General features: G+C 52.8%; 1 protein-coding gene across 1 annotated transcript; it reads right to left on the reverse strand.

Moving 5' to 3' along the window:
- Positions 1-9,927: 9,927 nt before the first annotated feature.
- On the reverse strand, positions 9,928-23,855 carry SCN2B (sodium voltage-gated channel beta subunit 2). The gene is made up of 4 exons (XM_012773635.3): positions 23,574-23,855; positions 14,040-14,206; positions 13,610-13,820; positions 9,928-12,922 (listed from the first exon to the last, which is right to left on the reverse strand). The coding sequence occupies exons 1-4, from the start codon at positions 23,641-23,643 to the stop codon at positions 12,723-12,725; spliced, it is 648 nt and encodes a 215-aa protein (XP_012629089.1). The 5' UTR covers positions 23,644-23,855; the 3' UTR covers positions 9,928-12,722.
- Between the last annotated feature and the right edge of the window lie 2,136 nt (positions 23,856-25,991).

Consider the following 25,991-nt stretch of genomic DNA (forward strand, 5'->3'; position numbering starts at 1 on the left):
AGCGAGAGGAGGGGGAGGGCGGGAGGGGGGAGGCGCGCTCGCCCGCTGCCTGGAGCCGGAGCCGGGAGCCGCGGCGGGGGGGGGGAGGGGGAGGAGGAGCCGGAGCAGGAGCGGGAGGACGACTGAGCGAGCGCAGAGGCGAGCGAGGCTGCGCCTCTGCTCTGGAAGCGCTCCAGCCGCAGGAGGGGCGGCGGCCGCCGCGGAGCCGAGGGCGCCCCCGCCCGCTGCGCACCCTCCCCGGCGCGCCCCGCCTCGTGGTCCCGGAGCCCCGGGACCTGGCCGGACCCCTCACTCCCTCTCCCGCCGGGGTAGGCTGCTGCGGCACGGCACTGCAGGGCCGGCCCGCAGCCGCCCGCATCGTCCCCTGCGCTGAGCTGCCAATTGGGATAGTTTAGGGAGAGTAGAGGTGGAGCTTTGCGGTCGTTGGAAGCCTGCTTTGTTCTGCTTGAGGGGCACGGGAAGGGTAGCGTCTCTCTCTCCAGGGACCGCCAAGGGACAGCTCGCACGTCCGCAGTGGACGCTGCCGCAACGGGTGGGCGTGTGCGGGCTGGCCCACTGCGGTCGCGCCTCGCGGTGGCAGCGCGATCTGTCCGCGTGCAGCCTCGGGACCCACGCCCGCGCCTTCGCCCCGCCGCTCATCCCCTGCTTAAGGCCTCGGGGAACTGAGCCTCGGATTGCAAACTGCCCCTGCCCACCGCCCCCCAACTTCCCCCATGTCTTCATAGACTCCTCTGATACCACCAATCCGCGTCTGGTTTGTGGCCTGCGCCCCACTTCACCCCTACTTCTCATGTTTTCCACCTAGCTCTCAACCTCCCCTAAGTGTTTCCTGTGCCGCCCTGGCCGCAACCACCCACCCCCCGCGATTCCGCAGACTCCCTCGGCCTCCCTTTTGGGGTAGGGGTGGAGGAGCCAAGGGTCACTCCAGATCAGAGGGCTGGGGTGAGACTGAGTCAGCCGCAAGCCTTTTCCCAAACAGTCCTGAGTTAAACCTGAGCATGCTACTTGGAGTAGTGGTTCTGCAAATGACCTTGATACCCACCTCAGCACCTGTTCCCACCCATCCAAGCCCCTCCCTCCACCACAGGGCCCTTTGCTGTCTGGAGAGACTGGCTGTAACCAGGAGCCCCAACCCCTGTCATGGCCTGGCCTCGGCTGCAGGCACACTAACACACCCTCATCGCCCACCTTCTGCACCTGGGGGCCCTGGGTGGGCTTCAAAGCAATCACAGACCCCTTGAGGTTGTATGCAAAATGCTGAGTGTCTATTTGTTTTTTTTGGAGAGAGGATGGCTGCTGCCTTCTCTCACTATCGTGGTTATAGTGGTATAGAGGCTCTGGCCATTTATAACTGTGACTTTGAGCAAGTTATGCAATTTTCTGGAAAAGCCTCTGCTCCTCATCTGCATGATGATGAAAAGAATGTTTACCTCATAGGATTGTTAAAAGCAATATTGCCCTTGGACCAGGACAACAGGGACCCCAGCCCTGGGCTCCCTATTTTAGGGGGCCTCACTCGGGCCCTCCTACTGGCCGTGCCCATCCTCACTGGAGAATGAGTGCATAAGACCAAGGAGAGGGTATGCACTTCCCTGATTCTAGACTATGCTCTGGGTATCTGGGACCCTGAGTTGGCCTCTCAAGAGCTGACCACAAAGAGGCCCAGGAAGTAGCCAAGGGCAACTGTTTGCAGATGATGGGGAATGGTTGGGGTTCAACATGCACCCCAGGCATGCACAAGAGCCTCTATTGCTGCAGGACAGATAAGAGAATGGGCCAGGGAATGGTCTGGAAATTCCATTTGGACCTGGTCTTCCAGGTCATCATGAAGGAAAAGTCTTTAATGGCAGAGAATAAAAGACCAATCTTAACACTTTGTTATCCTGATTTATAGCTTATATTTAGACATATATTTAATTTCCATTTGCCCCCTTGCCCCAGGCCTTGCAGTGTCAGAAGTGGGCCTGGCTGTGCTACGGAATAAGATATCCTTGCATGTAAAAGTGCTCAGCAGAGTGCTAGGCACCGGGTAAACAGTACTTTTGAACTTAAAGAGGTCTGTGGCCCTAGAAGGCTAAGCCTCTCCCCTCCCTCCAAGTTTGAAGGCTTACCCTGTCCTTCCCCCAGGAGGTCCCTGTACTGAGTTAACTGGCCTGGCATCCGTGCTGCCCACTTTATTTCTGCAGCATGGGTCATGTTTCCCAGAGCAATAGGCTGAGGTGAGCCAAAGGGAAAGAAAGTGACCCCTACCCAGAGAAGGGGGAGAGGCAGACTGAGCTCCATGGCTATCTTTAGATCCCAGTGACAAGAGAGGGTGGCCAGTTTCCTCGGTGCCCTCGCCCCACCTTCCCTGCTGCCTTGCTGTTGACCGGTTCCTAGAGTTGGAAGGGTCCTTGGGAAAGCCCCCTGCCCCGCAGAGGAAGAAAGAGGCTCAGAGAGGCAGAATGTGTGGCTCAAGGTCACCTGGAGTTACTGTTAATGCAGGGTTGGAACTCCCCCCATTATCTGATTTCCCGGTGTCACACCCCCAGCTTTCCTCTAAAGAACACTCAGATGGCTCTGCAGCAGGGCAGAAAGAGTGCTTGAGAAATGCATTAGTGGCTGGAGGATTTTTACATTTATAGAGCACTTTCTCCAAAAAGTCTCCAAAAATCCTAGGCCATTGATCTAGCTCAGAGGCTCCTCCCAAGGATGCGAGGATGTGGGTGGAGGTGACAAAACGTCTGAGTTCCCCTGCTCTCTCCTCTTTTGGAAACGATCTCTTGGAGGAACTCTCCCTGAGTTAGCTCCTCTTCACTCAGCTTAAAAGCCCACGGTCCCTGGGTGGGGACAGGAAGAAGCAGACACCACACCTTTGCTCCGGCCCCTCCGTTCTGCTGGAAGTCCCTTGAGTGAGGGCAGGTTGGTGCCTTGGGACATAGCCCCCAGGTGTAGCTTCCCTGATTCCTGGTGATGGATGGCTCTTGGGTGGCCTGGCTCAGAAAAACCTTGAAGAGCAAGTTTTCAGGGATGCAGAGATGGACTGGGCCCTGTGCCAAGGAGCTGTCAGAAGACTGTCCACTCTGGAGAAATAGGACCTAGATTTAGGGGAAAGGAGACTGTTTCCTTGGGGATTCGTGCAGGGTTCTTCGCAGCAGTTAGCCCAACAGACTTTTCAGAAACCAAGGGACCAGGCAACTGACTCAGTTGGTCGACTTGTCCTGCCCTCCTAGGGAGCGGGGCTGGCGCTGGGAAGGAGAGGTCCTGTTTCCCAGGAGGGTCCAGCCTAGAAAGGAGTCACCGAGTGGTGGGGAACGAGGCAGAGCTCCAGCTCCTGCCTCTGCCAGCTGCCCTTACACCGGAAAGCACTCCCCCCTGGAGGGGGGTCACCTTGTACAGATGCCCAGGGTGGGTGTGTGGAGGGCTCCCTCCTCTGTCAGTTCTCTGAAAGCGGCCAAGACCCCATGTGGGGCAGGAAGGGAAAGGAGAGCGCTGATGAGGTCTCCGGAGCTATTTTGAGAGGAGTTCCTCCTAAGTAACAAGAGCCTGGCAGGGAGCCTCCTGCCCCCTCCCCCATTGCCCTTGCCTGCCCGCCTCCCTCTCCCGCCTCCTCCCCCATAAACCCTTGCGCTCCTGTGGGGGCATCGCAGGTGACAGCAGGAGCTCCATGCAGCAGACTCGGCTCCAGGAGCCAGAGGACACCGGGCTCTGCAGGGAGCACCCACCCCCCTTCCCCCCCTCACCTCACAGCTCTCCTCTCGGACCAACACCAAGTGCAGCATCTGCTCTTCACCTTCCCTGAGCTACCCTCAGTCTCAGGACAGTGGGCCTGCAGGCAGGAGATTCTCTGCCTTCGCTAACTTAGAGTTAAATGCCCTCAAATCCTTCTGCCTCTTGGGTTGGGGTTCAGTGGATGCTGTCTGGAACTTTGGGAGCCTCCTTCTAGGGCACCTAGGTCTGTTCTCTGCCCTCCCCTACGCCCCACCCCCTACCTTGAGCTCAGAGTGCCCACCTGTCCCCAGCCATAGTCTCAACATCCACTGAAGTTTGGCAGGTGCCGAGGGGGTTAACAGGACAGCATGCACCAAACCAACCTGCAGGCACGTGGCTTAGCGGTCCAGCAAGGGACAGTCACTGGCCGCCTCAGCCTGGTGGCTCCCCAGACCTCACATCAGCGAGTTGGATTAGAGATAAACTTTCTGAACCCTCCTCCCAGGGGGAGTCGATCACTTCTCATTCGTCTCCACTTTCTAAAGCCTCTGGACACAGGCAGGTAGGCGGCCACCTCCTCTGTCTCCCTTCCTCTCTTTCTGTTTTCTGCCAGGTTCTGTCCAAACATCCTTTCAGGCAAAGGGAGTTAGGGAGCCTCAGACAGATGAGCTCATTGGGAGGAGGAGGGCAGAGGGAGGAGGGAGCTGAAATATCTGGATCAGAGAGATGCTCACCGGACAGTCCCGAGCTGGAGCGGGTGTGTGCCCACTTCCAGGAACAGGCATATGCCTCCCCTGCTGCAGCTCAGAGATGGGTGAGTCCGGGCCATCTCTTCGTTCTGGGCCACGGGTCACCATGCCTCGCTGCCTGCCCATTCAAGGAGCATGGGGTCTCAGGAGGGCTGGGGGTTGGAGGCATTGGGAAGGTTTGTCATTCATTGCAGCCTGCTGCTCACGGGACGGCCTTGTCAGTCGAAAGGCCAGATGTCCTCCTGGACCCCTAGACCTGGTCCTGCCCTTGAAAGGGGCACCTGAAACAGATAGACCAAGCCAGTAGTGCAGAACAGCGTGGAGTACCAGGCGGGACTCCCCAAGGGCTCTGGTCTCGACCCCAGGGAACACTTCGGTGTGGGGGCAGTGCGCCCTGCAGAGTGAGGGTGAGCAGATGTGGCAGGGGCAGGGGAAGGGATGGGAGGGGACATGGGAGCAGAAGAGAGTTGTCCTGGGGTAAAGAACAACTTGAAGGAGTTGGAGTGTGACTCAGGCTGAGAAGCAGGGGTAGGGACAGGGAGACAACTGGCCAGTAGGTGAAGAGAAGGATTCACAGCCTTTCCTTCCGAAGGGAGAGGAGCCAGAAGCCAGCAGGGCACATGGTGGCCAACAGAGGCTGCCAGTGTTTGCACAGAGCTGTGCAGTCAAGGCCAGGTCGTGCAGGGGTGGGACGTGAGGGGCCCATTGGGAGAGCTCAGCCTGGGCTCCCAGACACTTTTGCCTTTACGTTATTGTCCATGGTCATTTTGAGGTTGGCTCCAAGTCACCCTTCCCCAGCCATCCCTAAGCCGTGGCACTGCAAGAGGCCAGTCCACCATCCTTTCTTGTAGTGTGATGTGATGGCTTTGGCTCCACCTGACCATGCGTGTGAATTTGGCTCTGCTGTTTCCTAGCCGTGTCACCCTGTTGTGGCATACTTAGTCCATACATAGGAAAGATTGCTGCCCCTCCCCCATGCCCTCCAGGCCCTTTCAGGCTGGACATGAAAATCGCCCCTCAGCCCTTCCAACGGGGTAGGCTCCTGTGGAGAGCGTGGGCACAAGCATGCTATGGGCAGGGATGGGGTGCTGCAGACTTGGCAATGCTGGGAGGGCTCAGAGAGAGGGAGGCAAAGAGACTGGAAAGACAGGGGAAACTTTGCCCTGGTTGCTGGGCCTAGGAAGGCCCATTAGACTTGCCCTGATCTTTGGAAAGAAGCTCCCCAAGGACACCTGGCTTCTCATTTCCCAGCCGATTTCCCGCTGTTCACAGGGGCTTGCCAACATCCCCCCCCACATGCCCCACTGTCCATAAATCAGGTGAAGGGGTCCCAGGGAACTGATGTAGTCTGGGGAAAACTAACTGAGTAAGAAGGCAGAGGGTCTGGAGTTTGCCCATGCATGTGTTATATTTATCTTCAGCCAAGCAAGAGTTAATCCCACTTCTATCATTTGAGCCCTAAAATAAGGATTGCAGAGGACAATTGTCGGTAAACTTAAAAGCCATCTAAACTATGCCCTGATGTATGAATCTTCTTGACAACACCCCCAAGTTATGCTTGAATATCTTCTGGGATGGGGATCTCATTACCTCAAGAAACTCAACCCTCCGCACCTCTCTGACTTATATTGGATCAATATCTGTCTCCACCTGCCAGTCCTAATGTTTTGCCCTGGAACAGAATGGGACAAGTCTAATCTTTCTCCCTGTGGCCACAGCCCAGGCTACTGTATTGGCCAACAGCTATGATATGCACTTCCCCTCCTGGCCGAACACATACTCTTTCTGTCCATCTGCCCACAGGAAAGGCTCTCGATATGCTGAGGCAAATAGTTCCTAGTCCCTCTGCCACCTGTTTACGACGAATATGTCCCAGTGAGAAGCAGAGGCAACTGTGGTTGGGATAAAGGTGACTTCACCAGGGCTATAAGGGAAAGCCCCTCTCGTGGAATCCTAAGTAGCCAAGATGAGTGTCCAGTGTCCACTTGTCCCCCCCAACACCTTCTGGACTCTCAAGGTCATTAGAGCAGAGAAAAGGGAGAGCAGGCTCACCAGACACCCATCCCCCCACCCCCAACTCATCTATGCCCACATGTCTGTCCCCAGGTGTCTCTGTCTCCCTTTTCTCCTAAGCTAGACCCCACTGGCCTCCCCCACAAGTCCATGTGCTGTGTCAGGACGCCAGGCTGTGGTTCTCAGCTGGGCTTCCTCCCCCCAGACACTCTGGAGTTCTTATCCACTGGGTGTCCGGAGCCCATCCTGAGAAGTGGTTGGCACCCGGGACATCAGCATGGGAGCAGGCAGCCGGGAGTGACTGGAACCTGGTGGGCTTCGGGCTGAAAGTCTGTGGGAAGGGTGGGGGGCAGCGATACCAAGGCTCTCTGAGAAGGGTTCCTGTGGGGCCCTTCTAGCACGGACCTTCTGGGCCCCCAAAGAGCATATGGAGAAGGCCAGGAGACCCAGTGGGGCTCACCCCCCCCACCCCGTCCTGCCTCCAGCTGCCCAGCCTGCATCCCACCAAGCACCACCCCAGGCTCCTCTCATCTGAAATTTTTTCCACACTATCCCCTACCCCTGCAAGATGGGAGGGAGATAAGTAGCCCAAGAGGGCCCGTGTACAGCCCAACAGAAGATAAGTCACACCAACGGGGTGTGGGAACAGCACTCTGGGAACTAGTGGCTAAAGGACCTGACTCTTCTTCCCCAGGGACATCAGGTCAGCCCAGGGAAGGCCTTTACCGGGGAAAGAGAGACTTGGGTTCCAGTCCTTGCTCTGTTATTAGCCAACTATGTGACTCAGGGCAAATCACTTTCCTCTCTGAACCTGAGCTTTGAAAACTGAGCCCTTAAGGAAGCGCAAGTGCTTCTTTTAGATCAACTCAGGCCCAGCTGGCGAGGGCCAGGGCAGGAGCCTGGTATGTGCTGCTGTGTGGAGCATGAGGCCCCGTGCCAGGCGAGGGCTGGGAGAAGAACAGCAGCCCCCCGCGCCTGACACGAGATCCTGTCTTTGTGCCTCATTCATCCTGCGGCCTTAAGCGAGTCACTTGCCTGCTCTGGCCCCCGGTTTCCCTTTCAGTGAGGAGGCTTGCCCATGTGTTCCCTGGGGTCCTCCCATCTCTGAAGTTGCAAAGGCTTACTCTCCCAGTCCGCTCCTTTTGGCAGCCAGCTGTGGGCAGGCCGGTGGCTGTCCCACTGGGGTATCCCACGGGTGGGAGGAGGCTCCAGTGGGAGTTGGGAGGCTCTTGTACAGGTACTTCTACCGCAGTTGATGGGTGTAGGAAACCAGTGACCAATAATTCTGAGCACCACGGTGGAGCTAGCCCTTTCCGCACCAGGCATCTCAGTCCACAGTCAAAATCACCCTACCCAGCCCCAAGCAGACTGGGCCAAAGAACATCAGTTGAGGGGAAGTGCCTGGGCCAAATCCAACCCTCCAGGCCCAGCTCGTGCTCTCGCTTTTTGGAGGAAAGCCCAGTGAGGAAGAGACTGCTGCCCTGGCCAGATATCAGGGGCCAGCGTCCACCCCGGGAGGAACCAGCCAGAATCCCTGGTGCCTTCTCCTGCTCAGTCCACATCTCCTGCCCCATGGTCCCTATCTGTTAAGTAGAGAAGCATCCTCCCTGACATCCCATCCTTGGAAGCATGCAGAGCCTTTCGGGGACAGACATCTTCTTAAACCAAGGGAGCCTTGGTTCTTTTAAGTACCAGCCACCTTTGTTTAATGCTACCATCTCCTGTCTAGCTTCTCTCTCAGGTGGTAGCTGTAATCCTTGCAGGCATTAGGACTACCCATGTCAGGACCCTCCTGGAATATTCCTAACCACTAACCAGTGGTGAAAGCTATGGGTCACCGGGGAGCAGATAGAAATGATAGAGAAACCAGGAGAAAAGTAGGAACCAACTACTTAAGCATTTCTGTGCCGTTCAGCAAATTGAGGCTTTTCTTGTCTGGCAAGCTTGCTAGGCAAGAGTCTTTGTGTGTTTCGTGTGAATGTGTGTGTGTGTATGTGTGTGTGCAAGAAAGAGAGAGAGAGAGAGAGAGATGTAAAATGCAGAAAGACAGAAGAATGGGGAGCAAGAGAGAAAAGGGGCAAGGTAGGTCCTGGACAGTGACACCCCTAGCCAGGGGGTTGCTTTGGTCCTGAACTTCTTAGGGCTGATTCAGCAGCACGTGAATAGGATCCAGCAGTATGTAGGTGGGACAGGAGTCACCTGGTCCTTCCCACCAGCCACCTTCCTGCGTGAAGTTACACAAGGACAGACTCTGATTGCTGTCCTCTGTTTTTCTGAGTCTGGAGCAGGCAAGAGAAACATCTGCCTAATCAGATGCTGTCTAGAAGATTCCATCCATGGAGAGAATAGGCCATGTCCACATGACAGCCTCGAGGGCTTGCAGGGTTATCTCCATCCCAGAAATAATCAAGAGTCCTCCAAGAAGTAGGTGTTCAGCCATCCTGTCCCAGGCTGCTTCCCATGGTGGGTAAAGTCCCCAGGGGCTTGGGGAAGTCAAAAGGATGAGACATCCGGCAACAAGAGTGAAGGATGACCTCATCGTTGTGAGGCAAGAGCTTTGAGAGCCCCCGGTGGTGGCGATGTGGAGTGCAATGTGGAGTTACCAGGAAGGGAGCACCAGAGATCAAGATCCTGGCCAAGCTTCCACCTACCCTGCCCTGCACCCCTGGATAAAGCCACACGTGAGGGATGTTCAGGGGAGACCGTCTGTTTATTATCACCAATAGATCCAAGGAATAAGACAAACTGCAAAAGAAACTCAATCTGTGCCCAAAAGCAGATACATCCAGCAATCGGGTCACAGAGAGCCATTGAAGTTTCTCTCCCCTTCCAATCCCCCCTCCCAACCACTACCTAGCACATAAAACCTAGAAAGTGCTTAAGTAGTTGGGTTTCCCCTTCAAGTGCACACAGAGCAATAAGAACATTCACTCCATGATTTGCCTTTGGTGAATCAACTCAAAACACTGAGAAGTGATTACACCTCCCCGCAACAATGTAACTTTTGGGGCAGGTGAAGTGAGATGTTTTATATTTGTATATATAATATATCTATAGCTCTATATATAGACTGTGTACAGTGCATCAGCAAGCTTCAATATAGGAAGACATCAGTAAGAGACACAGGCTGCCTATCCTTAAGACAAGTAGGAAGGAAAACTTCTTGATTCATCACCCGTTAACTGCACCAAGCCATTCCTGTGGCCTGGGACTATCCTTTTGGACCTGACCAGTGTTTTCAATCATCTTTCTACTTAACCTGACCTTGTAAATATTTACCAGCCCAACCTCCCGAAGGAGACTCGCAGAGAGAAATATGGATCCAATCAGCTTTTCCTTTTTATAAACTGGGAATAACTGGAATGAGTCCATAGCTAGAGGGCAGATACCTATTTCCAAAGCCAGTTCCAAGGCACCTCAAGGCATTTCAGTCCTGAAAAATTGTGCTTTGTTCTTATAAACTTAATCCCATGGGTTAGCCAGCCTGTCTCTCTTTGCAGTGGCCCTTAATGAGGAGGAGGAGACAGGGGAGGGTTCTGAGAGAGTGGGAGAGGCAGGGGCAGTGGAGAAGACAGCAGACTGAAACCAGCAGAGCACAGTGGTGAGAACATGCAGCCAGAAGTGGGGCTCCACCCCCACGGTGCAGGAAGAGGAACAACTTGTCAGCATAAGGTAGTTAGAAAGCAGGGTAGAGAAATGCCACTGTGGAAACAGCTCACTAGTTTTCCACCTCTACTCACAGAAGCCCCAATCTGCTCCCAACCTCACCGCCCTGGGGGAGGCAGCTCTGTGAGACCCCTGGAGAAGATTCCAAGAGGCTGGAGAAGAAAGTACATCCCAGGGCAGGGCCAGCACCTGGGCGGAGACGTCTCCTGGCCCAGCCCCGTCTACTAGAGAGGCATTGCTCTCCTTGGCCCCCATTCCATCAGGGCAGAGAAGGAAAAGACCTCAGAAGTCCTGGGCTTCTTGATGGACAGTTAGGACTTCTTAGAATGAACTAGGGAATCTTGCAAATAGTTCCCCCAAATGTTATGAGTCCTGGAAAAAGAAAAAGTTCCAAATATCAGCACAGATCCTCACTCATCCTGGGAGAGGAGGGCACTTAAGGGGTGACCAAAAAATGAAATCTGCAAGCTGCAGAAATGTATACAACCACCCTTGGTCTCAGCTGGCATGAGGTACCCACCACCCACCTCTCGGCCCCCAGCTGGTCAGCTCAGAGGATGGGCAGTGTCCACCTGCTCCAGGCATCCTGGTGGCTTAGCCTACCCCGGTTGGCAGTGTGTTGATTGGCAGTTAGGTACTGAGCTGATGAGTTAGAACTTCCAGATGGGCTGGACTCACCTCACCCAGGCGATATCAGTCTGGGTGCTCATCTCCCCCAGTCTCCCGTGCCACGCTGCCTGGCCTCTGCACCCTCATCCCTGTTGTATCTTCCTTCTTTCCTCCCTTCCCAGGGCCAAGACTCTAGAAGCTCTTCCTTCCCCACCCCCAACTCTAGCCCTGGAAGCAGTGGCTGCAGAGGTGGAATTAGATGCACCAAAAAATTAATCTTGGTCCCTACTCCCTATTGCTGACCTGGCAGTCTCCAACTCAGTATGGCTTTGTGTGCATCCCGGCACCCAGCATGGTGTCTGGCACATAGCAGATGCTCAATAAATGACTGTTGAACTGAAGTGAATTAAGCTGAACCTCCCATACACTATTGCTCTCTCCCCAAATTGGCCATCTGATGGGCAGAGGCAGGATTGGTCCCTGAGACTGTCACAGTCTTGTTTCCACCCCCTTTCCCCAAACTTATTCCTTGCCCTGGGCACCTAACTCCCTGAGCAGGGGCAGGTGTGCGGGTGAGCTAAGAAGGCTAGGCCATGCTGGGGCCCTCCCGCCCCCTCCCTCCCTCCCTCCTCCTTGTCCCAGCCCCGAGAGGCTCCTGGGAGAGGTCAGGGCTGGGCGAGCCCACCCTAACCCTCACAGGGAAAACTATGGCTCTGTTGATTCAGACTGGAGCCAGAGGAGCTAGAGAAGAAAGCAGGACCCTCAGTATCTGTCAGTTGGAACCTCAGTTTCCCCCTCTGTAGTATAAGTGACTTAGCTAGTTGATCTCTGAGAGTCTTCCAAGGTGGTATTCTCTGAGTCAGCAGTTTCTGTTTCTGCCTTTCTCCTGCTCTCAGGCTTAAACAGTTCCCTTGGAATGTGAGTATGGTGGCAGTGAAAGTTGGCTCCCCACAAATGCGACTTTGGTCCCCTCATAGGGAGCTGTGGGCAGGGGCACGTGGAATATGGCTGCAGATGGAATAGGGCTGGCTGCAGCTCTCAGGGGCTCCAAGGCCTCCCCTCGCCATTGCCTCAGCCTTCCCTTCCCTGCTGTCTAGCTCACAGCCAGCTGGAAACCCCACCAAGGGCAGCTGGGAAAGTCCACACGGAAGCCCTAAGGCAAGCTGCCCCACTGTGCGCCCCGCCCAGGAGGAGGCGGACACCCACTGGGGAGGGTGGTCTGCACAAACTCTGTCTGCATGCAGCCCCCACCACTCCCGTCCTCAGATGACTTTGAAACTGGCCTCCTGCTGGTGGTACCTATGGTGGAATGTGACCCCTACCTGGAGCAGTTCTCCCAGCACTGTCCTCGCCAACAGTCCCAAGGGACTGGCAGGCAGCAGACACCAGAGGAGGCTGCTGGCAATGGAAACGAGGCCAGAACAAGCTCCCTGGGCCAAGGCCCTGGCCCTGGATTTCTTTCTGCGCCCTGGAAATGCTCAGTCATCCCTTAGCATGCCTCCCCACCCCCAAATTTTAGGAGCTCATCCCCAACCCCCAGCCCAATGGGGCTGCACTGGGAGCAGCTGGAGGAGCACAGTGAGGCCGCTCCCGAGGCCTTCGTGAGGCTGCTCTGGTCAGCACAGGACAGCCCTCCCCTCCCCGCCAGGTCCTCTCTGAAGCCGCCACCAGACCAAGCCCTGGGCAGGCTGGACAGCTGGCCTCCTCCCCCACCCCTGCGCCTCCTCTACCCCTCAGGGGCTGGCAGGCTGGAGCCCCTTCTCTCCCCTCCCCAGGGCCCACACGTCCCAGATGCCATGGCAGGTTTCTCAGATGGAAGAGAGGTGGTCGCTCTTGGTGCAGGGCGGGGGATACGAAGTGTGAGGTTCAGGAGGCTCCAGGCCAGCCCCGGGGGTCTCGGGTCAAGGGAAGCACACCAAGAGAGGGCAGGCAGGGTCACTGTACAGGGCGGAGAGTGGGAGGACACGGACGCGGGAGGCTGCAGGGCGGCTGCCGCTACTTGGGGCCGTCCTCCGCGTTGCCCTCGCCGTCGGTCTTGCCCTCCTCCTCCGTCTTCAGGTCGTCCGTGCTCAGCTTCTGCTCTTTTTTCCTCCTCACGCACTTGACCACCACCAGCACCAAGATGACCACAGCCAGGAAGCCCCCCACGGACGCACCCACAATCACTGCCACCGTGGAGTCCCGCTCGGGGGGCTCTGGGGAAAGAAAGGAAGCAGAGCCACTGAGCGCTAGGGCTGCGGGGGGCCCCTGCTCCCCGCGGCGTGTGTGGGGTGGTCCCAACTTCACTCTCCCCCGAGGACAGGGCTTTTGTCAAAGCCAAAGAGCAGCCCAGGCGACTGGCCTCTGAGCACCCCCACCCTAAAATCTCAGGGCACCACGAAGCCCCCAGGAGAGGCGGTATGATGGAGTATTTAATAGCGTGGACTCGGAGATCGAACAGATCCATTCTGAGTCCTGATTGTACAATCTGTGAATGGTGTGACCTTAGGCAACTTGCCCTCTCTAACCCCGGTTTCCCCGTCTGTAAAGTGGGGATAATAATAGTGCCTCCCTCACGAGGTTTTTGCGAGGATGAAATGAAATAGCACATGAACAGAGTTCAGCCCTATAAAGACTGAGATGTGGTAAGTGCCCAGCAAATGAAAGCTGCCATTATTATTATCAAGGTGTGATCACAATCGATACCACCACCAGGCCTCTCCGGGACACGTTCCAGGTGCCCAGGGATGGGAGGGAAGAGTGGGTGCCTTCCACCCAGCACACGCTGCCGCTCCCAGCCTCAGGAGGGCGCAGCCTCCCCAGTGGGCCCTGGGCTAGTACCACGGAGCGTGGGCGGGTGGGAAAGTTCAGGGTCCCCACGGCAGCTGCTCCCCAGCCCTCACCTTCCATGAGGATCTGCAGGTAGATCTTGCCGTGGCCGCGGTGGCGGTCGGGCGGGTTCATGATGTAGCAGTTGTAGATGCCCTCGTCCTCCATCTGCACATTCCTCAGCGTCACCGACACGTCATACTTGCTGGGGTTCCCCGAGAACTCCACGCGGTCGCGGAACCGCTCCAGCTTCAGGTTAATGATCTTCATGCGGAACTGGAGGAACTGGGAGTGGGGCAGAGGAAGGACAGTGAGGACATTCCTCCCTCCCGTGCACCCATTTACCAGGGAGAAGAGGCAGTTACCTCCAGAAGGGCCACCCAGGCACAACCACACAGTGCCAGAGCCCTCTGGAGCAGACAGCCCAGCCAGAGGCCTCCGGGGCGCTGGCCCGGTGCAGGGGCAGGCTCCTGCCTCCTCCCACACCCACACCCCAGGACTCACCATCTCCTCGGAGCAGTTACTGCACTCCTGGTAAGTCCAGTTCAGGGAGAACTGCTTGTGGTTCACTGTGTAGCAGGAGTTGAAGGTGCAGGGCAGGCGGGCATCAGAGCCATTGAGGACATGGAGGGTGGTAGGTACTGTGACCTCCATGCTCTGCCCTGGTGGCACTGCAAACAAAGCCACAAGCTGGTGAGGGTTCTTGCTGACAGGCCCAGGGAGAAGCAAGCCTCTGTACCCAATGGGAGGGTAGGGAGTGAGGCAGAGCAGAGCTGTGGGCAGCGGGTGGGTTCCTGATAGCCACAGTCAGGGAGGGGGTAGGGTGGAGTGGGCACAGCACATAAGGGCCCCAGATGTGGCAGGTGCAGTGGAGTGAGACCAAGTCATCTGTCAAGCAGGGACAGCCAAATGGCCCCAACCCTTTCCCAGGATCACTGCCGGGCAGCACCTCCACCTGCCCCAGACCTGCCAGTGCCACTTGCTAGCTAAAGACCATGGACAAGGGGCTTCAGTGTGCTTGCCTCTATTTCCCCTTCCTCTCCACCACTGTCAGCCACTTGTGCTGGGCCTAAGCCCTTCCAGCTGAAAACCGCAGGGCCCTGCATGGGGCAGGCAGCCTGAAGACAGAAGGAGATTCAGAAGGCCACACTCTCCACAGCCGGGGACAGAGCAAAGCTGTGTTCCCAGCCCAGCCCAGCCCCCTTATCTTCTCCAGGCTTCTGACAGGCAGGAAAGAGGGCAGATGAGCCGTGGGAGGGAAGCAGTGCCCCAAAAGAAGAGGCACCATTCCAAGCACCAGCTGATGGGTCTACAGGGACAGGAGTCCCTTTTAGAAATGTCAGGCCTGGAAACACCACAGCAGGGAGCTGATGCAGGCTGGCAGGGTGGGAACTGTAGGCTCTGTGGAGTCCTTTGAGGAGACCTGGGAGCTGGGGCTGAGAAAGGCCTGTCCCACTGACATTCTGGGCAGGGCAGAGTCTACAGGGAGGCGAGCAAGGTGCCCAGGACATGACATCTCAGGGGCATCTACTCTTAAGGTCATGTGAACACCTCCTTAAATATCACACCCCAGGCACCTCACTGGACTCACCCCAGCCCTGGGCTTTACTCCAAGATTTCTCTGCCAATATTGTCAAAACTTTATCTCAAAATATTAGTTTTCTGTATGGAGGATAAATGGTAATGTTCAGCATCATTCGTTCACGCATTTACCAAATATTTGCAGATCACCCACTATGTGCCAGGTACCTAGTCTAGGCCCTAGGGATTAATTGCTATGAACAAGACAGGCAGAGTCACCACATTAGGAAGCCTGCATTCTGGGGACAGACATGAACAAGGAGAAAAGCAATGCAATTGTAGGTAGCAATGCATAATTACAAGAAAGAAAGCCAAGTAAAGGCTGTTGGTTACATAGGGTTCCCAGGGAAGACTGCTCTGAGGGTGACACTCAGGCAGCACCTGCCTAAAGGGAGGGAGCCGGCCATTCGCAGCTCTGAAGGAATCGAGTTGGGGGCGGGGCACAGACCCAGTGGCTGGAGTGAGGAGCTTCCTGCATCTGAGGCAGAAGGAGCAGAGTGGCCAAAGGGGCGAGTGGTGAGACCTGCGGTCAGAGAGGTAGGCAGGGACCTGGCCACAAAGGGCCTTGCGGGCCGGAACGTGGAGTTAGCAGTTTATTCTTCTGAGTGTGACAGGAAGTTACTAGAGGGACCGAGGATAGAGGGCGCGGCTAGGAGGCTGTCCGGGCAAGAATTATGGCTGCTGACGTGGGAATAGCATAGACAGGGGCTCCGATTAGACTTGAGTTCAACCCGCTGTGAGAGCGTGGGCAAGCTCCTCCCTGAGCCCCAGTCTCCCCCTCTGTGAAACGCCGACGATGACACCCACCTCTCAGGGTTGTCACGATGATTAATATAAGCAATAAGTGCTCAGCAAACGGTAGCTGTTATTATCCTAACTTCTCCTCAAGTTCTGCCTTGTACACAGGAAGGGCTTCGAGGGCCTGAGGGCACCTTGGCGACAGACCCCTCAAGCCAGTCCCTTGGAATTCCCCCAAATCTGGCAAACACCCCAGGCCTGCAGGGCTCCTGGTTTTCAAGCTGATTTGTTGTACAGAGCTGCTGAGCCCCGTGCCAGAAGCAGCAGCCCTGCAGCCTGCAAGCAGGGAAGTCAAACTCTGCTCAGAGCCTCCTGCTCCGCCCAGCCTCTGAGCTGAGTGATGGGGGCAAGTGGCAGGACTTAGGAACAGGAGATGCTCCGAACTGCTCTAGATGGAGGGATGGGCTTGCAGACCTCACCTGCAGGGCTGAGGAGTCCAGGTGTGCATTTAAGTGCTCATTAGGGTGGTACCAACTGGGGAGGCTGAGTGGGCCCTGCCAGGAAGAGCAAAGCCCAGTGCCCAGCACCTGCACTTCCGCCGTCCATTCTGAAAGCGCCTGGCACAGTGCCAGGCCAGGAGGAGGTGTGCAGAAAATGCAAACACCACCCCCACTCTGCAGAAGCTGAGAGATCTGAGAGAAGGCGCTGACAGCAGCTTGTCCTGAGCTCACCTCCCATCCCAGGAGTGCTGTGTCGTTCTAGCCCCTTCCTTTGGAAGGTCTGCCACCTTCCCCCACAGTCCCCACTACCACCACCAAAAAAAAAGTAAGGTGCCAGTGAAGCCTGGCTGCCCATCAAGGCTGCGGTCCTCTGCGGGCCTGGCCCATCTCCGCTTAGAACTTGAACCGCACCATCTTAAAGGGACAGCCGCACCCTGCCGCGGGGAAGGACAGAGCAGGGGGAGCGCGGGGCCGTTTCTGGCTGGCGGGAGCGGGGCGGACAGGTGCAAAGCGGCCTCCCCCGCGCCACCCTGCAGCGCGGCTCCTGCAGGAGACACCATGTGGGGCGCGTGCGCCCCCTAGTGGTCACAGGGGGCAGACGTCAAGTCCCAGCTGCGGAGACGGGAAGGGGAGTCGCCGCATCCGAGGAAGCCAGAGTGGGGCAGCCCCATTGTTCTAATGCAGGAGAGGCCCGGAGAGAGACACACAGAGAAAGGGACAAGCTGAGGCCCGAATCGTGGCTCCTGACCGCGAGCCCCACTTCGGAATCCCAGAATCTGAGGCCTCCCCAAAACCCTAGAGGCTCCAGGCTGACAGGCCTTCATTAAAGATGCCCGGGCTGGGCGTGGAGACTCACGCCTGTAATCCTAGCACTCTGGGAGGCCGAGGCGGGAGGCTTGCTCGAGGTCAGGAGTTCAAAACCAGCCTGAGCAAGAGCGAGACCCCGTCTCTACTATAAATAGAAAGAAATTAATTGGCCAACTCATATATATAGAAAAACTTAGCCGGGCATGGTGGTGCATGCCTGTAGTCCCAGCTACTCGGGAGGCTGAGGCAGCAGGATTGCTTGAGCCCAGGAGTTTGAGGTTGCTGTGAGCTAGGCTGATGCCACGGCACTCACTCTAGCCTGGGCAACAAAGTGAGACTCTGTCTAAAAAAAAAAAAAGATGCCCAAAACATTGCTCAGCAGGGTCAGAGGAGCAGGCAAGATCCTGGCCTCTTAATTATCTCTGCTGTCTCAGGAACATAGCCAAATCCACAGCCAAGGCCACAGAAAGAACTTCATAACAAACACAAACTCTTACAAGGTGCTTACCATGTGCCAGGCGCTGTTTAAGCCACCTACGTATTACCTCATTTAATACTCACAAAAACCCTGTTATCACCTCCACTTTCCAGATGAAGAAACGGAGCACAAAGAAGTTAAATGAATAGCCCAAGTTCATAAGAGACAAAGCTAGAATTTGGAGCCAGGCTGCCGGACACCAGATGCGGCTGAAGGGTCAAAGGTAGGTGGGGACGTGATTGTCATTCCAAGGCATCCCAGGGACCAGGTCTCCTGCCATCTACATGGCAGGTCCAGCCCCATCACTTCCAGCCCCCAGCTCCAGGCAGGCTGCCCAGCAGGGAACGGTCCTTTTGAAGGAAGCCTTCGTCCAAGGGGAGCCCACGGTCTTCCTGGCTGTCCCACTCGGGACCGCGTCTGGGGCCTGTGTCTTTTGATTGCCAACTCAAGGAAAGGAAACGATATTCAACAGGGGTGCACAGGAACGTGGCTTCCGATCTCAGTTCCAAAACATCACCAGTGCCGGGTCCCCCCTCTCTCTCCAAGGCGCAGCTGGCCCCACATGCCCCATGTCGTCCACTGTTCTAACTGGCCCACCATGCAGAAATCATGAAATTTGCTCATCTGCCAAACATCATCTCTTGCAGAGACTGGAAGTTAATCTATTCATAACTCCTCTTTCTAACCCTGCAGCAACCTATGAGGTAGATTCTTTTCTTCTTGGTTAAAAAACAAAACAAAGAATGTTTAAACAGAGAATTTCTCCGGCAGAAGAAGCCCCCCCCTCCCAGGTGAGAGTGGCATCCAGCCCGATCTCCTCACCTGCCCTGCCTCACCAGCAGACCCTCCCGGTCCAGTCCACCCCCACGCAGCCAGGAGCAACCCATCCTCATCACTCCACACCTCCATCGGCTCCTGTTGCCTTCAGGATCCAGTCCAGGCTCCTGGGCATGCCTCCCAAGCCCTTTGCCATCGGGGAACTGCCTGCATCCCAGCCGCATCCCATCCCTCCACCCATCCTTCACTCCAGTGGACCCGGCTCTGGCTTTTTCTGAAAGCAATGCCTTCTTTCCCTCCTCCATCCCTTCGCACGTGTGTTTGCTTCAGGTTGGGAAGCTCATTCACCCTGCTGCCCCTGGGGACCACCCACTTGTCCTTCAGGTCCCAGCTCATAAGGCATAGCCCCGGTGACAGTTTCCCCAGTGTTCTTGTCCTTGCCCTAGTCCTGCTCCTGTCTCTTCCACATGACTTGGAGCCAGAACTGCATAGTGGCCAAGACCAGGGCTCTAATGCCCTGATCTTAGGCCAGATAGTTAACATTCCAGTGCCTCAGTTTCCTCATCTGTAACATAGGGGACAATAAGAAGAACTACCTCATAAGGCTGTTATGAGGATTAAACGACTTACTACGGATAGAAACCTCAGTGCAATACCTAGCACAGTCAGCCCTTGACAAGAGTTAGCTACTATTCTTATTGTCATTATTACTGTTATCATTATTACAGCACATACAGTGTTGTATTATTTGTTTATGTTCCCATGTTTCTCAAGAGGCTCTGGGGAACTAATTCTTATTTATCTTGGTAGCCCAAGCATACAGGACAATATGTGGCACATAGTGGGCACTCAATAAAAGTCTATTGCTACACAGCAAAGGAAACAATCAACAAAAGGAAGAGAACCCACAGAATGGGAGAAAATATTTGCAAAATACCCATCTGACAAGGCATTAATAACTAGAATACATAAGGTGCTCTCAAACTCAATAGGAAAAAAATCAAATAATCCAATTTAAAAATGGGCAAAGGATCTGAATAGACATTTCTCAAAAGAAGATACACAGATGGCCAACAGGTATATGAAAAAATACTCAACATAATTAGTCATCAGAAAAATGCAAATCAAAACTACAATGAAATATCATCTTACCCCAGTTAAAATGGCTTTTATCAAAAACCACAGGCAATAATGAATGCTGGTGAGCATGTGGAGAAAGGGGAATCCTTATACACCATTGGAGGGAATGTAAATTAGTGCAACCACTATGGAGAACAGTATGGAGGTTGCTGACAAAACTAAAAAGAAAACTACCATATGACCCAGCAACCCCACTGCTGGGTATATATCCAAAGGAGGGGAATTCAATATATGGAAAAGGTATCTGCACTCCTATGTTTATTGCAGCAGTATTCACAATAGCCAAGATTTGGAATCAACCTAAGTGTCCATCAATGGATGAATGGATAAAGAAATTATGGTACATATACACAATGGAATATTATATAACCACAAAAAGGAATTAAATCCTGTTATTTGAAACAACATGGATGGAACTGGAGCATATTATGTTAAGTGAACAAGCCAAGCACAGAAAGACAAATCTCACATGTTCTCACTCAAATGTGGGAGCTAAATATTAAAAACAATTGACCTCATGGAGACAGACAATAGAATGATGGTTACCAGAGGCTGGGAAGGGTAGCAGGAAGGCAAGGATAAAGTGGGGATAGTTAATGGGTGCACAAATGAACAATATTGATAGCACAACAAAGTGACTATAATCAACAATAAGTTAGAGTATACTTTAAAATAACTAAAACAGTGGAATTGGAATGTTCCTAACACAAAGAAATGATAAATGCCTGAGGTGATGGATACACCGATTACCCTGATTTGATTAATTCATACTGTATGCCTGTATCAAAACATCACATGTACCCGATAAAGATATACAACTATTATGCACCAATAATTAAAAAATTTAAAAATAGAAGATAGGCTGATATAACTATTAAAATTTTATAATATTCATTTGGCAAGGGCGCGGTGGCTCACGCCTGTAATCATGGCTCTCTGGGAGGCCGAGGCGGGTGGATTGCTTGAAGTCAGGAGTTTGAAACCAGCCTGAGCAAGAGTGAGACCCATCTCTACTATAAATAGAAAGAAATTAGCCAAAACAACTAAAAATAGAAAAAATTAGCTAGACATGGTGATATATGCCTGTAGTCCCAGCTACTTGGGAGACTGAGGCAGGAGGATCACTTGAGCCCAGGAGTTTGAGGTTGCTGTGAGCTAGGCTGATGCCACAGCACTCACTCTAGCCTGGCAGCAAAGCAGGACTCTGTGTCAAAAAAAAAAAAAAAAAATTCATTTGGCAAAAAATAAACAAAATCAAATAAATAATCAGCCTGGAAAAATCTGTAATGTTGTTGACAGAAAAAGGTTTATTTACAATGATATTAAGAGAACAAAATATTAAGAAGAGAAAGCACATGACTCAATTGAAAAAATGGAAAAAGAATATGGGAAAATCATTAAAAGAAAAAAAAAGTCCAGTATTTAATAGCCATATTAAATGTAGACGGGGAAATGCCAATTAAAATGACAATAAGGTAAAACATTTTATTAATTTTGGTAGAGGCAAAAGAAAATCCTAATTACTGTTAAAATGGAGATAAAATAATACTCTCATACTTTGCTTATAGCAACTTCAGAAAATATAATAACTAACGATCTAAAAACAGAAAATATGCCAAAATAGGATGATTTTATTTGGTCAGAAGCTGTTAAAAATTAAGGTGAAATGAAAAATAATTAAAATTTAAAATATTTTTTAAATATATGTTTTAAAAGTCTATCGAAGGAAGGGAAGAAACCTTACGCACCATGTCTGGGTTCCTGCCCCAAGCAGCAGATATGTACAGTGGGCTTGAGTGTGGACCAGGTTCCACTTACTGAGCCTCCCCTAACTCAATTTAGACTTTGGTAACCAGGCCAGTGACCTCAAAGTCAACAGTCTTGAGATAAACTCTAGGGAAGCTCAATCATTCATCGCTTCTAACTAAAACCTAGTTTCACATTCTTCTGTCATTCGTGCAACTGGTTGCCCACTTCTCCTTTCTCTTTGCCAGCTCTATAGTCATCCCAAGCCCAGCCCTAACACTGTCCCCTCCCTTGTCACTTGTGGCATCCCTCCATCCTGGGGATCGATGCTACTACAACCACAAAAGTTCCATTGTCCACTCAGCCATGGACTGCCAGGGGCATGCCTCATTACAGCACCAATCAAGTTCAAGTTCAAGGTCCTTGTTCCTGCATCCTCCCCCACCACCACTTCCCAGCCCCTTCACCCAGAACTCTCCATGGCAGACTCCATATTCCCCTAAGCCACACCCTAGCCCAGGGCTCCTGGTCCTGGAGCCCCCTTACTTTCTTCACTTAAATACAGCTCTCACCAGGCTGCCTCCCCTCCCGCAGGAAGCTCTCCCTAACTCCTGAGGGAGGTGCCTGTCCTCCAGCCTGGGCTTACAGGCAGGCCACACACCCAACTCCCCTTCTCTGAGCCTGTACTTGAGCTTCTTTGATCAATTACCTGCAGTCTATATAACAGTACCATTTCTTGAATGTTGGGGGCAGTAGAGTCCAACATCAAAGAGAATATGCTGACGTCCAACAAATGAAGTTCAAATCTCAGCTCCCCTTATACTATGTCATGTGATCCTACTGGGCAAGTTACTTAATTTCTCTGCGCATCTTGTTTCCTCCCTATAACATTAGTATAACAATAGTATCTGCATCATGCCATGGTTGTAAGGACTAAACAAGAGATACACAGTGCATGTGCTCATGACAAAGCCCTCATAAATTAGCCTTTGTTGAGTCCCACTATGTGCCAGACCCCAGACAAGCCAGGCAGTAGGCATTCTCCAATTTCCTGGGGAGAAAACTGAAGTGCAGAGGGGTTGATTAAAAATGACAAAAGTAGCTTTAAACCCAGGTCCAATTCCAAGGCTCATGCTCTTTCTACAGGAGATTCCATTCCTTCTCTGTTGTTCATATGCCAAGTAGCGGAGCAAAGCTGATAGGCCTTACCATGCAGGCTGCCAGGGGCCCCATGCTGTCTCTGTGCAGGAACTCCTGCCCAGTACCCAGCACATCACACCACAGAAAAAGAGAGAGACACTTGGAGATGGGGAATATCCCCACCAACAATCCCTGGACTTTGACCCTCAGTTGCTGCATCAGCAATGAGTAAGTTTAGGAGCAAGAACGAAACTATTGATACAGCAAGCTTGCAAATAACTTTCTAGCCCACCAACCCCCCAGAAAGTGGTCAAATATGAAATTAATATTTGGAACCACTTGACAAGGCAATCTGTAAGGCTGGGCTGGGCAGTTCTGAGACTGGCTTTAAAGGGCCACAGCCTTGCTCAGCCCATGGTTTTTACTTTTTTTTTTTTTTTCTTTTTTCCCTGAGTCCCTTCACCCCTACCCCTCCTCCACTCCACCTGGCCCAAGCCAGAGGTACCTTCTCCATCAGTGCCTGCCTCAGCATGTCTCCCCCAACCCAGACATCATTCCCCAAGCCTGCTTCCCCCCTCCTCCTCCCACACACATTTCTGCAAATCAGTGGGACCAGGATTGCCAGGAAACCAGACAGACCCAGACTCAACTTTCTGGCCCCAGCTCTCTCACACGCACGCTCTCTCTCTTAACACCCTAAATCTACCAGATTCCAAGTATCAAGGCTTGCAACAGAAGCCCCTCAAGGGAGCATGAAATCCCAGGCCCCCACGTTTGCAACAACTATAAAAAAAAAAAAAAAAATCCGGGAAGAGACCCTGCAGATCAGTCTGCCCTCTACCCCACCCCCGCGAAGGTCCACTTCGGGGAAATCCGGAGAAAAACACCTCCCTTGACAATTTTCATCCCCAGAGCATCACTTAGATGCCCTGACTCAACAATTCTGGGACCAAGTCGTCCCGGCGTTATGCAGTCCCCAGCTACGTCCCTCCGGCCCCCAGCACCTCCCTTCCCAAGGACACGGAGGGAAGCGCTAGCAATGTCTTCTTTCCTGTCCCCTGCCCCCATCCGCTCCCAGCCACGGCTGCACTTCTGAACCCTCGGGCGCATGCAGATGTGAGTTTAACTTACCCAAAGAGAAAAAGAGACTGAGCCCCGTGAGACTGAAGGCAGGGCGAGGTAGCCAGGCATCTCTGTGCATTTTCAGAGACTGAGATGTTAGTCGGGTGGGCTAGGGGACAGCGTGATTTGAGGGGCTGAGGACAATGAGGGAGGAGTGGTTAGATGCTAAAAACAAAAAAATGCACAGATGTACTTCAAAGACATATACAACATTAAGGAGGCTTTATTTCCATCTCTCTAATATGGCCGGCTTATAGGTAGCGGCTAAAAGCAGAGAGAGAGGGAGTTGGATAAGGGAGGGAGAGAGAGGGAGAGTGAGAGAAAAGGGGGAATGGAGTAAACATTGTGGTTGGTGGATTTCAAAAAGCAGGTGGGAGGGCATAAAAAAAGTCTTTCTGAAAAGAATAAAATCCCCAGAAATTTTTACCCTCTAAAGCAAAGCTTGCCTTCCTACTACATTTGGATGACTGTTGAATTTGCAAAGTTATCCGAGGAATCCATTTATTTCAAAGCTGTCGTAAGGGAGGAACTCTTATTGTCATTTAAAGATACCCGCAAAAAGCACCCCCCCCCAAAAAAAAAAGAGATGCTTGTTTTTGTGTTATTTGGAAAGGATTCAGGGGAGTGAGTTGGAGAGATTTTGGGGAAGTGATGACTTCCTCATTCTAGCATTTCCACTGAAAACAGAACGTGTCAAAACAGGCTGGTGTGAAAACACCAAAGAGATCTTACAATCCAACATAACTTGAACCTTGGGAGAATCCTGATTCAAACAAATCCACAGGAAAAAGATATTTTTGAGAAAATTGGGGGAAAGTTAAAGATGGATTGGACATTAGATTGAATTAATGAATAATTATTCATTTTGTCATGTGTCATAAAAATATTGTGGTTGTGTTCTTGAATATCTTTATCTGTTAAAGATATACACTAGAGTCTGTTTATAGGTTAAATGATATAAGGACTGAAATTGGTTTTGAAGTATGTAAGGGAAAAAAAAGGTAGAAGACTTAGATGACACAGGACTAAACATCATTGTTGACTGTTGAAACTAATTGATGAGTATCAGGGTCCATCATACAGTTCTCTCTTCTATTGTTTGAAACTTTTCCTTTTGAAGAAGGAAGAAAAAATCAGCTAATGCCACAAGTAGGAGAACTTGGAGGTAGAGGACCAAGGTACCCCTAAGCAGAGAAGGTGACCCCATCCTCCAGTTCTCATGCAGCAATCACATGCACTGGTAAAAGGCCATTTATGCACCAAAGAAGGAGCAACTAATATTTTTGAGTATTAACTCTGTACCAAGTACTTTACATGTGATATCTCAATTTAATCTTAATCCTGGGATAAGTGATTTTTCTTTCTTTGTTTTTTTTTTTTTTTAATTGCAGATAAGGAAACAGAGGCCCTTAGAGTTCATTCTGCCCGAGTTTATTTTATATATGGTAGTTAAGGGCAGAGTCAGTGTCAGGATTCAAACCCAGGTTTTCATGAAACCCTGGGTGTCTCCAGTATTCCGTGTTGCTTACCACCTAGGGAAGGAGACATGGAGCCTACCTACCCTCAGGTCAGTTAGAGAGGCACTAGGAAGAGGAGATTAGCTAGACAGGTAAAGCCATCAGCTTCTGGGAAGACAGAAAAGAAGGTGCTAAGGGGCAGGAACAAGAAGGGAGTCCAGCACAGTGCCTGCTCAGAGCAGACACCCCATAAACAGGCAGTGAATGACTGCATGGGGCATGCCTGAATGAGTTAGTGAATTTGGAGAGGGAGTGGGGGAAAGTAGACACGGGGAGTGTAGTGAACTCTAGCTGAGGCCTCTGAAGCTGTTCTAGGCTGGGGAAGAGCAGAGGGGCCAGAGCTTCTGGGGAGAGTAGCCAGAAGGCAGGGTGGGTAGTCTAGGGTGTGGATAGTCTAGGAGCCCTCTGTGGTCATCCATGCCCAGGTCATGCAGACTCTGTGCCCCAGTGCCTCTGTCACATTGCTAGGGTTTGGCTCCGGCTGGCTTATCCAGACAGCAGAGAGCACAGGGCCCACAGGATGGAATTGCAGGGAAGGAGAGGGGCTGCCTGGGGAGAAAAGTATCCACTCCCAGGCCCCCACCCCTGGGGCTCTGAGGCCTCCTCCACTGTCAGCAGCTCATAGGTGTGCCCAGAGGGATAGACTAGCACAAGCCAGGCCTCCGCTCCTGCTCCAGCCCTGCTGCCAAGTCCCAGGCTGCAGCACAGCCATCCATGCTGCGGCAGACACATGTCAGCCCAGGCCTGTTGCCAGGGATTTTTGGTTTGACGTAGCCGGCCTCCTCCTTTTTTCTTAATGCAGCTAAGGATTGCCTGTGAGGCCCAGAAACTGAAGGAAGCTGCCTACCTTTCTCATTTGGTCTCATACTGGATCCAGAAGCTTCTAATTTGGAGGCATCTGAATAAAGAA

This window comes from Microcebus murinus, chromosome 4, assembly GCF_040939455.1.
Source record: "Microcebus murinus isolate Inina chromosome 4, M.murinus_Inina_mat1.0, whole genome shotgun sequence".
Taxonomy (NCBI): Eukaryota; Metazoa; Chordata; class Mammalia; order Primates; family Cheirogaleidae; genus Microcebus; species Microcebus murinus.

What these genes read in the sequence shown, in the direction of transcription:
- SCN2B (XM_012773635.3), bottom strand. Translation starts at nt 23,643, where the DNA reads ATGCACAGAGATGCCTGGCTACCTCGCCCTGCCTTCAGTCTCACGGGG. An exon ending in CAGTCTCTTTTTCTCTTTGG is followed by an intron (nt 14,207 to 23,573) that starts GTAAGTTAAACT and finishes CTTTGTTTGCAG; the next exon opens with TGCCACCAGGGCAGAGCATG. An exon ending in GTAACTGCTCCGAGGAGATG is followed by an intron (nt 13,821 to 14,039) that starts GTGAGTCCTGGG and finishes CCCCACTCCCAG; the next exon opens with TTCCTCCAGTTCCGCATGAA.